This window comes from Oryx dammah, unplaced genomic scaffold (assembly GCF_014754425.2).
Source record: "Oryx dammah isolate SB20612 unplaced genomic scaffold, SCBI_Odam_1.1 HiC_scaffold_9, whole genome shotgun sequence".
NCBI lineage: Eukaryota > Metazoa > Chordata > Mammalia > Artiodactyla > Bovidae > Oryx > Oryx dammah.
In genome coordinates, this window is record NW_024070193.1 from 13,619,983 (window position 1) to 13,632,555 (window position 12,573).

General features: G+C 48.3%; 1 protein-coding gene across 2 annotated transcripts in view; it reads left to right on the forward strand.

The window, feature by feature from the left end:
• The first annotated feature begins 5,983 nt into the window (after positions 1–5,983).
• The window catches only part of CACNA2D3 (calcium voltage-gated channel auxiliary subunit alpha2delta 3), an 874,546-nt gene continuing 867,956 nt past the window's right edge, over positions 5,984–12,573 (forward strand). For both annotated transcript variants that reach the window (XM_040246536.1, XM_040246537.1), the window contains exons 1-2: positions 5,984–6,105; positions 6,783–6,864. In XM_040246536.1, coding sequence (XP_040102470.1) covers positions 5,984–6,105; positions 6,783–6,864 — 204 coding nt within the window. The remainder of the gene's footprint in view (positions 6,106–6,782; positions 6,865–12,573) is intronic.

Sequence of the window (12,573 nt, forward strand, 5' to 3'; positions counted from 1 at the left end):
GCATAGGCAAAGGCCCAAGATGGAAAGTAACCCCAAGGAGACAGGCTAGAGCACAGTGAGCAATGGGGACAGAGATGAAAGTGAGACTGAGAGAGGAGGGCAGCAGTCAGGGCCTTGGGTGCCTTGGCAAGCAACCTGCGTTTTAATTAAAAACAGAAACCACTGGAGGATTTTGAGCAGGGGAGTGACTATGGTTTGATTTTTGTTTTTGAAAAGATGGCTCTGGCTACCATGGGAAAAAGGAGTGTATTTGAGAGGGGTGCAGGGAACTGATGTCTTTATGGAGGATGGGGAGAGCAGGGGTGGGCTGGGCAGTGTGGCGGCGATGGAGAGGTGGGTTCTGTGTGAGTGTATATGTGTGCATGGTGTTGGTGAAGCAGGAAACTTTGGCACTCTGAGTAAGAGTAAGGCACACTTTTTTGGTAAGCCAGGAGAATAGCCCAGGTGTGGAAATCTTGGTGTATGTGCAGAGTGGAGGCAGTAATGAACATTTGTTGAATTCTTAGCTGCATTGTCCCGCTGCATCTTTATGTCTGTGTGAGGTCTGCTCTCTGGTGCTATTGTTATCCATCTTTTGTGGCTGAAAAATCATGGCTCAGAGAGGTTGGGTAACTTGCCCAGTTCTCACTGCTTATGTGAGGGTGAGCCACGACTTGAACATAGGTTTGTTTGAACCCAAAGTTCATAACGCCATCAGGCTCTACACTACACTTCATGTATAAGAAACTGCATGCTTGCCAGTGGTGGCCACCAGCATCAGCATCAGAATCCTCTGAAGGGCTTATTAGAATCAAAGATCCTCCTCTCCCTACTGACCCAACTTGAACCTACTGAATCGCAACCTCTGAGGGTTTGAGAACCACCTCTGTAGGGCATCACGGACTCTAAGTGTCTCTCACATTCCATCCCAACAACGACTTCCTCCACCCCAGCCCTGGCCCCAGTGTCTAAACTGTTTTAAGAGCTATTAACGTTTGTCTTCTTACTGCTTTGAATAAGTAATACATCCACAAGGCTCAAAAATCAAAATGGCTTAAAGTGATAAACATTGTGAAATGTCACTCTGAATCCTGTGCCCATCTACTCTGTCCCTAATTTCCAACAGGAAGTAACTAATAGTAGTTTCTTGTGTATCTTCCATTGTTTTCTTAAGCAAATAAAAATATGTATTCTTATTTTCCCTCTTTCTTACAGAAAGGCAATGTCATACATATTGTTAGGTACCTTGCTTTTTCTTTCTTTCCTTGCTTTTTATAAAACATTTAATATACTCAAGATCTTTTCACATTTACATGTAGAAAGCATTCTCATTTTTGAAACTGCATAATATTCTACTGTGTGGGTGCACCAGTTTCTTTAACCAAATATGTACTGATAGCCAGTTGGGTTGGTTCCAGATTTCTGCTCTTAGAGATAATGTGGTGATGAATAACTTCATATGAACATCATTTAGCAATTGTAAGATAAATTTCCAGAAGAGGGACTGCTGGGTCAAAGGTTAAAGCACTTGTCATTTTGCTTCTTCAGGGTGAACCATTTTGTATCCCCACCAGCAACATCATAGCCTTTCACTGGTGTTTCTAATATAGAGTAGTAGATCTTTACCTCCTTTTACCATTCTGATATGAAATTCTGAGACAATATAACCTACTCAAGGTCAGAATTAAAACAAAAAAACATTGGTCTTCCCTGGTGGTCCAGTAGTTGAGCACACCTGCAAATGCAGGGGACACAGGTTCGATCCCCAATTGGGGAAGATCCCATGTGCTGTGGGGCAACTGAGCCTGTCTGCCACAGCTACTGAGCATGTGTTCTGGAGCTCATGAGCTGCCACAGCTGAAGCCGGCGTGCCCTAGCGCTCATGCTCTGCAACGAGAAGCCACCGCAATGAGAAGCCTGTGCACTGCAACTAAAGAGGAGCCCCCACTTGCTGCAACTACAGAAAGCCAGCTCACAGCAATGAAGACCCCGCAGAATCAGAAATACATAAAATTATTTTTTAAAAAACAAAAAACACCTATATGATGCTTCATCTTGTAGTATCAAAGATAAATAAAATAAAAGTATTTATAATAAAATAAGAAGCATTTCACTATGAGTGCTCATGGACTTGCCCCTATATGCACAGGCTGATTAGGAATTCCACACCCCATGTGTAGACTGACACAGAGGGGCTCTACTGGTGACCTGGGACCCTGAGCACAGCTACAGTTGGAGAAGTGCTTTTCCAAAATGCTAAAACACAAACAATTAACCAAAGCCCTCTTGCTAAGATTCTGAACAAAATAGAAGACAATGTTCTTTTTATTTATACTACAGTTGCATTCCTGGAAAATTCACTGTTTTTTAAAACCATGTAAAAACTCCTTTATATTTACTTATTAAATAAATAAGTTCTAGAATCAGGTGATTATAAGCAAATTTTTGTCCTACCTGAATGTCCAGTGGGTCTTTTGAGAGTCCAGTGGGACACGGAATAATTCCTCCTCTTGTGGGACTGTCCTGTTCCCATCCAAGAAATGCCAGTAGGATTCCAAGTCACTGTGACAAATAGAGAGAGTTCCAACCATTCAATAGGCCCTCTCTGGCTCTGAGAACAGCTGCTTTGGGGTCTCCTCTGGAATCCATTCCTTAGACCAGGACTGGGTGAGCATTTCTAAAACTTGCACCTCTTGCATTTCATCATGTTCCACTTCTGCTTAAACCCTCCTTAAACAGAGTCTGCAGGTCTGTCAATGAAATGTTTATTGGCTGGATTCAAAGCTTCATGGAGAGTTGGGTGTGGAAGTATAGGCTTTTGGGCGAAAATGACAAGTAGGACCTGATGCCTGGGGCTGCACTTGGCGTATCTGAAGCCTTTCTTGGTCCCTTGTCCTGATGTGGCTGCACAAACCCTCTGCTTTGGTTTGGAGACCCTCCTTTAAGTGGCTGTGTGTCTTCGAACACTTGGCTAAACCTTTCTGGGCCTCTTCTGTTAAATCAGAGTATGGGACTAGACAGCTGGCATTAATTTTTGTGTTTCTGGAAAGGATGATAAGAGTTTGAAACCGACAGGACTTCAAATTTATGACACTTTGAGCTCCAATTCTTATCAATATCAGATAGTTTAAATATTGTTTTTTGAGAGAGAGTAGGAAGTGTTTTGGAGAAGGCAATGGCAACCCACTCCAGTGCTCTTGCCTGGAAAATCCCATGGATGGAGGAGCCTGGTAGGCTGCAGTCCATGGGGTTGCTAAGAGTGGGACACGGCTGAGCGACTTCACTTTCACTTTTCACTTTTCTGCATTGGAGAAGGAAATGGCAACCCACTCCAGTGTTCTTGACTGGAGAATCCCAAGGACAGGGGAGCCTGGTGGGCTGCCATCTATGGGGTCGCACAGAGTCAGACACGACTGAAGCGACTTAGCAGGAAGCGTTTAGTGGGATCTATTTTAAATGCATTGGATGCAATGCTCTGTTTAAGATGATCCGTGTGTAAGTTATAAATGCTTAAGATGCTATGACTGTGCCAGGGTTCCTCTCCTGGTTCATCTCTAGCTGCCCTGAAATGGCTGCAACGTTCACCTGCATACGGTGGGCTTTCATCATAAATTGTTGTCATGACTCTGGTGCCCCAGTGGTCCTCAATGTAGTCCAGCAGTCTAGCGGTTGTTTGACTAAGCTGTATTATTTTAGGGTGCCTCAGTTTTCTCCCAAGTTAATAGGATAGCAATAATATGGACATTTCAGGTACTTTTTCTTCATGCATACTATAGTTGACCTCTTGTCAAACTATATAATTATGCATTTATCATTATGGCTTTTGGAGTAAAGCCTTTTTTCTTTGATAGCGTATAAAATCCTCGAGGGGAGGTCCCTGGTACACCCGACGGTCCTATCACAGATGCTTGGCAGTAATTCACTGGATGAATGAGGGAATGCCTGAAGGCCACTATCAGATAGATATTAGACGGGCAGTGGATTGTAGGCTTACAAATAAGGGCTAGTATGCTTTCACTCACACACTTACTCATTTAGAAAGAAGGCGCCTGGGATATGACAGGAAAATTATTTTTCTCCCGCCCCCAGTGTGAGCGGCAAAGCCATCCGGACCCTTTCCCTGGGGTCAGGCCGCGCTCATCTCGGTTTGGAACTGCTAGCACACTTCCATAGATCGGAGGTGTGCACAGAAGCGGAGAATTCATTATAACCGGTTAGTCATCCGTGGAGATTGTAGACGCTGCCCGTGGGCGGGAAGCACCTGGCGCTTCCCGGGTGGGGCCTGTTCCCTGAGCTGCTCCCCGAGCTGGGGGCACGACCCGCCCACGAGAGCCGGGGCTCCTCCGCACTCGGCAGAGACACCAAAGGCCCCTGCGCGGTCCTTCTCCCCGCGCAGCCAACTGTGAGATCCCGACCCACGTCTGCCGGGGTAACTTTTGGCGGGGGTGCTGGGCAGGAGAGCCCGCCTGGCTTCTCGCCCGACACCACCAGGCGGAAGCTGGAGCCCACCCTCGCTCTCTCCCCAGAGAGCTGAGGGCGGTGAGGCTGAAGGCGGGTGGCGGGGAAGAGAGCCCAAAGCCCTGTAGGGGGAGTCCCGCAAGCCCGGCGAACCCAGGCGGCGGACGCCCCGGGAGACCCCGCGGTATCAGGAGCGCGCGGCTTGCCTGGGGTCAGTCGAGTTGCGCTCGGCGAGTCAAGGATGACTCAGCCGGCTCGGGTCGGTCTTGACTGCCGGTCGGCGCGAGGGCTCCACAAAGTTCCCAGTCACACACCCAGACCTCTCCCCGGGGCCGGGGCTCCGAGAGACGGGCCCCGGGCTGGGGGCGGCGGCGGGAGAGGCCGCGGGGAAGCCCGGTTCCTCAGGCGCCCAGGGCTTCCCCGACTTCCTGCCTCCGCCCGCGCGACCGCGCCTTCCACCCAGCGGGTGGGGGTCCGAGTGGGGAGACGGTGAATCCCCGAGCCTCGGAGGACTCCCTCTTTCCCGAAATCCAGGGAGTCCGCCGGTCAGGATGCACCCGGAGCCGCAGTGCCGCCCCTCCCCGCCCCGCCGGCCGCTGCAGTCGCGCGGACCCCGGGCCTCCGCGGGTCAGAGCGCGAGCTGCTCGGCAGCCCGGCCCGGGTTCGGGCGCGCCAAGCCGACCCCGCCGCGGCCCGAAACCCGGAGCCCCGCGCTCGTGAGCCCGCGCCGCGCCGGCAGCGCCGCCCTCCGCGCCTTCCCTGGTCGGCGCCGCGACCGGAGGAGCGGCTGCAGGCGGCCACGCAGCAGTGCCCGCGCCTGACCGCCGAGCCCCGCTGCATCCCCCCGCACTCCACCCTGCGCGACCCAGTACTCCGCCGCGAGCCCGGCCCCTTCTTCAGACTTTGGCCTCTTCCTCGCACCCCTTGCCCGCCGGAAAACTGCGCGGCGGGGCCGGGGGTCGCGCCACCTCCGCGCTCCTCAGCACCCCGTGACCCAGCCAGGGGGCCCTGGCCTCCAGCCTGCCCGCGCCCCCCGCCCCGTCTCCAACCAGCTCGGGGCGCGGGGTCACTGGGTCCGGCCGGGGGTCAGCCCGAGAGTGGCGCCCGCGGCGGCGGACTGCGGAGTTGTAAAGAACTCGGCGGCCGCAGTGGGCCGGGCGGGGCCGGGCGCGCTCCGCCGCGGCCAAGGACACGCGAGTTTGCAAGTCCCCGCCCGCGCGGCGCCTCCCGCCCTCCCGCCGAGGCCCGCCGGACTCCCGGGGCCGCCGAGGCGGGGCCCGGCGGCCGCCGCTGCGAGAGGCGCGTCTCCCTGCCTCCGCCCCCGCCTGCCTCCCTCTCCACCTCTCCCCGCTCCCTCCTCCTCTCCGCCCTCCGCCGCCCCCCCCCCGCCCCGCTCCTTTTTCTGCTCCCCAAGTGCGCTCTGCGCGCGAGAGGCAGGCGGGGCGGCGCGGAGCAGGCAGCCCAGCGCGCTCGCCCACCGCCCGCTCGGCGCAGCTCCCCACGGCCGCTTCTGTCGCTGCCGCCGGCGCGTCGGAGGGAGCCCAGCATGGCCGGACTGGGCTGGCAGCGCCGCGCGTCCCGGGGGCCCTGGGCGCTCCTGACCGCCGCGCTTCTCTACGCCGCGCTGGGGGACGTGGTGCGCTCGGAGCAGCAGATCCCTCTCTCCGTGTAAGTGCGGGGTCCTGCGCCGCCCCGGGAGGGGATTCCGGCCGCCCGCGACCCGCTGTACCCAAGTTCGGGCTCCTGCAGGTGCGGCCGGACGGGACCTGCCGCGGGTCGTCGGCCTTGTCTCTCGCACCTGCTGGCCCGCACCCGCGTGGGGCGGCCAGGCTAGGGTGGGAGTACCTCGCCCGCTCCCCGGACTGGCGAGTGAGACCAGGAGAGGCTCACCGCCAGTGACAGCACGAACTTTGAAGCCTGTTTACCGCATCCAACTTCCATGGGCCGTTTATTTACCGGGCTCTTTGCTATCTTGCCGTCTCACTTCTTTGGGGGGCGGGGGAGGGTGGGTGAATTTCTTCTGACTAATCTTTGCCAGGTGATGCCCAGTTTGGGTGGTCAAGTTCTCAGGCAATGATTCAAATACAATTTAGAGATCTTTCCAGAGAGCCTGGGGGCACTCTGCGCATTTTGAACTATGTGACCCCCTCCTCGAGCCCCCTCCCGCGGTGCGCTCTGCAGTTTGGTGCTGGCAGTTTCTACCAAGGCGCTTTTTCTTTTTTCTTTTTTTCTCCTCCAGTGTTATACCTCCCGGCTCCTTCAGCCACAGCCCCCGTGTGTGCGTGTGCGTGCGTGTTGACTGTGACACGGTGTTACATTTGTTCCTGTGCCCTTTCTCCCTATAGGGTGAAGCTCTGGGCCTCTGCTTTTGGTGGAGAGATAAAATCTATTGCCGCGAAGTACTCCGGCTCCCAGCTTCTGCAAAAGGTAAGGTTTCTGTGGTGGCAGGAAGCGATGATTTTTTCCAGCACAGAAAATGGAGGCAGATTTAGTTTTCCAAACAAACGTGAACCCAGAGCAGCATCAGTTATGAGATGTCTCTGATCCTCCGGTTTCCTGGCAATGTACTGTGCCGGTGACTTCTCCCTACCAACCGGTTATTTTTAGATGACACTCGATTCTAAACACAAAGAAAAGCAGGATACTCAGTGGCACTGTCCTGGCCGAGGCTCGGAAACTGAGTGTTTTTTGCATGGCTCTCCTCTCAGTGTCGGTATTGCTGTTTCAGTGTGAGAGCAGATGCTCCCCTGGCCAAAAAATGCTAACTTCATGCAAGGGGCAGCCTCAGTGCCTATGTTATGATGGCTTTCACCTTGCCCACGCTGCAGGCTGGGGTTCAGTGTATCAGGGAAAGACGCTGCACTATTGTTTGTCATCCCTGCAGTTGTACAATCCCATTATTCCCCAATCATCTAGACCCAGGGCTAGCATGCATTACATCATTACAGATAAGGAGAATGAATGTGGTTATCTTTCCACTCAGCTGCACTGCTGGGTAATAACCTATGAGAGTAGTCCACAAACTTAAGACATTGGTCCGCGTCCATATATTCTGGAGAGTAATGAGAATGGAGAATTGATTATTAGGCTTTTATCAGAAGCTGCATCAATTTTAATTCAAACAGGCAACATTATGCTTAAAATTACACTGTGAGATATATAGTCCTTTGCACTCCCCTCCAAGGGGAAAAAAAGCGGGGCGAGGGGAAGTAGGCTGGGGAGGAGAGATTAGAGGGGATAAAAAGGAATGTCAAGTTAACAAATCAATAGGGTTAATCCAAGAATTCGCTCAAAGATAGAAAATAAAATTGGCCTTTAGGGGTAATTCTCTGAAAATGGGTACAAACAGCTTAAATTGTTAAGTTAACTTTTAAGCATTTAAAGCTGTGCTTTTTGGGCCAATGTAACATATGTGTCATGCATGCTGCCTGGTAACCAAGTACGTATTTTATTTATGGCATTCTGCTTTAGAGAGTAGCGTTTTTGGGGACATTGTATGAAACAGTTTGTCACATGGAATCTAAATATCGTAATGAAACATCATCCCACAATGGAATGACAGGTTAGCTTGGCTTAAAAATTGCCAGTAGCCATATTCTCTGAAACCTTGGAGAGACTGTTTTCTCAACTGTTATTTGGGGACAGAGTTCATTGAATTATAGGCAGTTGATAAAACCTTGAGGTTATGATGTGCCTTTATGGACAATGATAATTCACATACCTGTGACCTGCCTATCAGTTTATAGGAGTTGCTTCTTTTGCTCGTGTTCTTTTAATCTGGACCAGTCTGTACCCTGCTTTGGCATTTTGCCTGTGTGTCAGATGTTTTATGTGAAGAGTCCTGGCCTATTGCATTGCCTGTGTATTTAGCTTATGCTTTTAAAGAAGAGAATATTTTGTATAACTTTAAAGAAATATTTTTCATCTGCCTGTTGTAGTTTAGTTATAGCAACTCTGAAAGTATCTCCTCAGAGCCTGTGAGCATTTTTTTTATTGTGCTTACATATCTTATACTCACATTTTGTAGGAGCCCATGAAATATATTTTTTCCTTCTCTCTGAAGTTCACACACACACACACCACACAAAATCCCTTCAACCAAGCATATTATTGGCTACTCTCTGATAGCAAATTGGAAAAAGCTAAAATCCTTCTCTTACCTTCTCATCAGCATCCTTTCTGATACTGAATTCACAAGCCTTACTTTCCTTTTGTCATGATTATAGCTGGACAATTGGGTAATTATTTCCAGCTGTTTATGTCTTTGTTGTCATTTCTTGCTGTTGCCTGGCATTCTGTAATCTGATACCAAGGGGAAGGTGAGGTGTTGCTGGGCATTAGGTCCTGGGGTGGGCATTTCTTCTGCTCTGGATTGCAGTCTCCGACCATGAAGTCCTCTGATACTCATGGCTTTCACTGGTTAGACAAGAACTTCCATGGGGCAGGGCGTGGTAGACAAATTGGGGAGATATCTTTTGGCTGTCTCGGCCCGTTGCCCGTCAATATGATTGTATCTTTATAATCAACAAAGAAGATTGATTTAGAGAGCTCAGAGTATGAATGAGAAAAAATGTGAGGTGCTCAGAGTGTGGGGAGGTGTAGCATCATTTGGAAAAGCAAGGAGACAGTTGCCTTTCTCTTCTTTTGAAGTTTCTGGCCATTTGCATGAGACATTACTCCTCTGAGTCAAAACTTTCTGTACCCTTCGGTCACATCATTGCATCTTTGACAATTGAGATAATCTCGAAACAAGTTTGGAAACTTGGTTGAACAATGCATTAACAGTGCAGTAAGAGGACTCAAGGGTGTTGCATGATAGATTGTAATTATACTTTTAAGGCATGGACATTTAAATTTGATTTCAGTTAAGTAAGGTATATTGTATACCACTGAACAATATTATGTACTCTATGTAATTTTTCTAATTGACATGTTATGTTATGGATTGATGTAAGGTGTTCATTTTTAGAATGGGAGCTTAGTAATTTTTGAACTAAGGCAAAAACTTTGCAAAATAGTTATTGTGAATGTAAGTTAAATAATAATTGGCCACCTATTTTAAGGGGTTTGGAGGCTGGGAAAACTGCCATTTTTGTAATAGGGTAACAGGTTTTTTTTAGATCATATAATTCAAGATAGCAGTATTATCACTGATGTTATCAATGTAAATATAGGTATTTAATACTGTGCCTCATTGTCATGGATTTAGAAAGGAGAATATTTAATTAGTTGTTTCTTTGTTCATTACCATGGCTTTAGCTTACAATAATATATCTGCTATCCACTGCCAGACTTCCTATTTTTTCTCTTTTTGTTTTCTTTGCCTAGTGCAGGAATAGCAATCTATTAGTTCTTTACAAAGAGGATATTTTTGATTGTATTAAAAAAAGAATTTGCTTTTTAGCAAAGTAGACTGTTTCCAACGCAGAATGGAAGAACATGGGACTTGTATGTTGGAGTTGGAGTCAGTTTTGAGAGGTTTTTCTGGTTGTCAGAGGACCTTGGGCCCCTGAAAGCGAAGTGCTCTTATGTGGCTGTGTGCCTGTGCCCTGCCCTCCTTAGCTGGCAGATTCTGCAGGGGTTTCCATTCACTTCAACTTTTTAAATTAACTTTCCTATTTGACATATTCATGCCAATATTCAGCTGCCTCTATCTTGCTTCATTTTCCCCAGAGAATGCGCTTTGTGTGGGTTCTCTTGGAGAGGCACAGTTTCATTACCATTCTATTTTGGGATTCAGTGAGAAGCATTCTAGTAGGTCCAGTAACCTAGGCTGTTAAACACATGGGCTCCACACCCCTGACATTCACAATAAAAGGTATTAAACTGGTGTGATTCTCATTTCATCCCTCTCTGGGAGAATTTGGTCGGAGCTGGATTTGTCGTTCTATTTAGTTCTGCATTCAGGGAATGTATGTTCACGGGAATGAAGGGTTCTAATTACATTTTCCAGAATCATGGTGATAAATACACAGCGGAAATACAGGTACTGTGTCTCTGCTGTTAATGCTAGAAAAAAATGGACATTTACCTTGGACGCCTCGTGCTGCACTTATCAAATGTGCTCTCCTTGGAATGCATAACCAGTTTTTTGCGTTATCAACTATTTATTGAGAGGGCGGCTTTAATACATGAATGTGATGTCTCTTTCCACAGGACAGAGTCAGCAGAATGAAAGGTTGGGTCTTCATGCCATTTTCATAATTATGACTTTTCATCAATGTGGAAATCGATGGTCTTTTAAATAATTAAATAGGAGTATTCACTTATCAGGAATTAGGTAGCAGCGCTGTGCTGCCTATAGGAAGCCTGACACTCTATGGATTGCTTTTACTGGGGAGGCGCTACTTGGCTGAACATTTTTGTTGAATAAACACGGTTATTTGTCATCCTGCAAGATTAATGCATTCAACCTATGCTGCCCACGTTTTAATTCATGGCACCACTTCAATTACTGGACTTCTCCCTGGCAGATTATTTTTCAAAGTCTTAAAATCTTGGAAATGACAATTTTCAGTCTTTTGGGGCAGTTTATTGGTCTCATTACCCCAATCACCAGGACATCAGCTGCTGGTGCTGCTGCTGCTAAGTCGCTTCAGTCGTGTCCGACTCTGTGCGACCTCATAGACGGCAGCCCATCAGGCTCCCTATCCCTGGGATTCTCCAGGCAAAGAACAGTGAAGTGGGTTGCCATTTCCTTCTCCAGTGCATGAAAGTGAAAAGTGAAAGTGAAGTCGCTCAGTCGTGCCTGACTCTTAGTGACCCCATGGACTGCAGCCCACCAGGTTCTCTGTCCATGGGACTTTCCAGGCAAGAGTACTGGAGTGGGTTGCCATTGCCTTCTCCGAGGACATCAGCAGAGCAGGCTAAACCAGTTAGAATTCATTTCTCACATCTTACCCACATGTATATCTTATTGCATTTATACACTCATACTTGGTCACTTGCTGACCAGATAAAGTTCTTTTTGTATGACTTTGCTAAGTCTGAGCCTCTTTTCTTTTTCTTTACTTCTTTTTCTCAAAGTTTCTTTTCTGCCAGAAATATTTCTGCTTTGCTTTTTCCCTTATTAGGAACTGCTGCAGCCTGCATTGCTCAGATTTACAACTGCTAGTCAAAGTTAAGGGAGGTGAAAACATAGGCATGGTTTTCTCATCGGAGGTAAACTTCAGATTTTTAATCCAATGTAGTTATTAAATTTGATCAATTTCTCTGGTGCTCTCAGGCTAGTTTTATCTTGTCTTATTTATTCTAATACCAATGTGCTTTTAGGCAAACACATGAGTACCAAGCCACTTCATAAAGTCTGTCTGGCAGGGGCAAGCACAGATAACGTTTCCAGTTTTGAAGAAGACATAGCCATGTATCTGAAGAGGAAATGGCAACCTACTCCAGTAATCTTGCCTGGAGAATTCCATGAACAGAGGAGCCTTGCAGGCTACAGTCCATGGGGTTGCAAAGAGTCAGGCATGACTGAGCAACTATCACGCACTCACACTAGCCATGTATCAGGATGAACAAAAGTAAAAGATGTGAAACAGTACCCTGGGCACCTGTGACCTTGCCGGATATCTCATTGTCCTGCACGTTTGTGGAGGTCAAGTGTGGGGGTTTAGGGTTTTCAGTCATCGATCCACCCTCGCTAGATGTTTGGTGTTCCTGCACACCTGGAGCAGTAAATGACTTGCTGTGTTGGGCTTCCCGAAAGAGGTGTACATTCTCTCAAGAATCCTTTGTTTCCAGCCGGTCATTAGTCTGGATCTCTCATTACAGATACCAACTCATGGCTTTTTCTTTATCCAAGTATACAGCCTCTGTCAGAAGTGAGTGGTGTTTATTTCAGGGGTCCCCATCTTTTGCAATCACAGTGCTTGTCAAAACAGCCTCCCAAACTGAGATCCACAGCATCTTCCAGACAGAGACTTTTCACAGCTTGCATGTTCCCTGGGACACTGATTGGACTTAGAGATTTGCTATGGCTGAGACTGAAAAAAAATGAAATAGATGTCGTAAATTCCAGCCTATGAATTAGCGTATGAGAGTCCCCCTCCCCCACTACTCTTTTAGTGTAATTTTTATAGAAGAGACATAATGGTCTTTGCTTCATCTCCAGTGGCTGCAGTGAGGCTTTTGTGT